We start from the raw sequence: 264 nt of genomic DNA, 5'->3' as shown, positions 1-264 counted from the left end.
GCTACGAGTTCGGTGCGTTGGCCTGCGACCCCGAGTACGTGCTGCCGTCTCGAAACTCGTTGAACTTCTCGACGTACTGTTGCACCGTGTCCTGGGCCGCGTGGATGTCGTGGAACCGGTTCTGGCGGACAAAGGGGAAACGGGGGGGATTAGTAAAGATAGGTAAGAATATGGTGGATAAAGATAACCGAGAGAAAATGCTATTGCAGTCGTAAGAGGGAAAGAGAATAAGACTATTGACCACCAAAGCAGCAGAAGGGTGCA

The 264-nt window shown here is 52.3% G+C and overlaps 1 protein-coding gene across 1 annotated transcript in view; it reads right to left on the bottom strand.

Moving 5' to 3' along the window:
• Position 1: 1 nt before the first annotated feature.
• Positions 2–264, bottom strand: part of LOC119585410 (mediator of RNA polymerase II transcription subunit 20-like) — a gene marked incomplete at its 5' end in the record, with an annotated part of 19130 nt that continues 18867 nt past the window's right edge. Inside the window, 1 exon segment of the mRNA XM_037934073.1 lies at positions 2–124. Within this exon segment, the coding sequence (XP_037790001.1) occupies positions 2–124 (123 nt within the window).

This window comes from Penaeus monodon, chromosome 19, assembly GCF_015228065.2.
Source record: "Penaeus monodon isolate SGIC_2016 chromosome 19, NSTDA_Pmon_1, whole genome shotgun sequence".
Classification (NCBI taxonomy): Eukaryota; Metazoa; Arthropoda; class Malacostraca; order Decapoda; family Penaeidae; genus Penaeus; species Penaeus monodon.
Note: the sequence above shows the minus strand (reverse complement) of the source record. Positions and strands in the feature narration are given on the sequence as shown.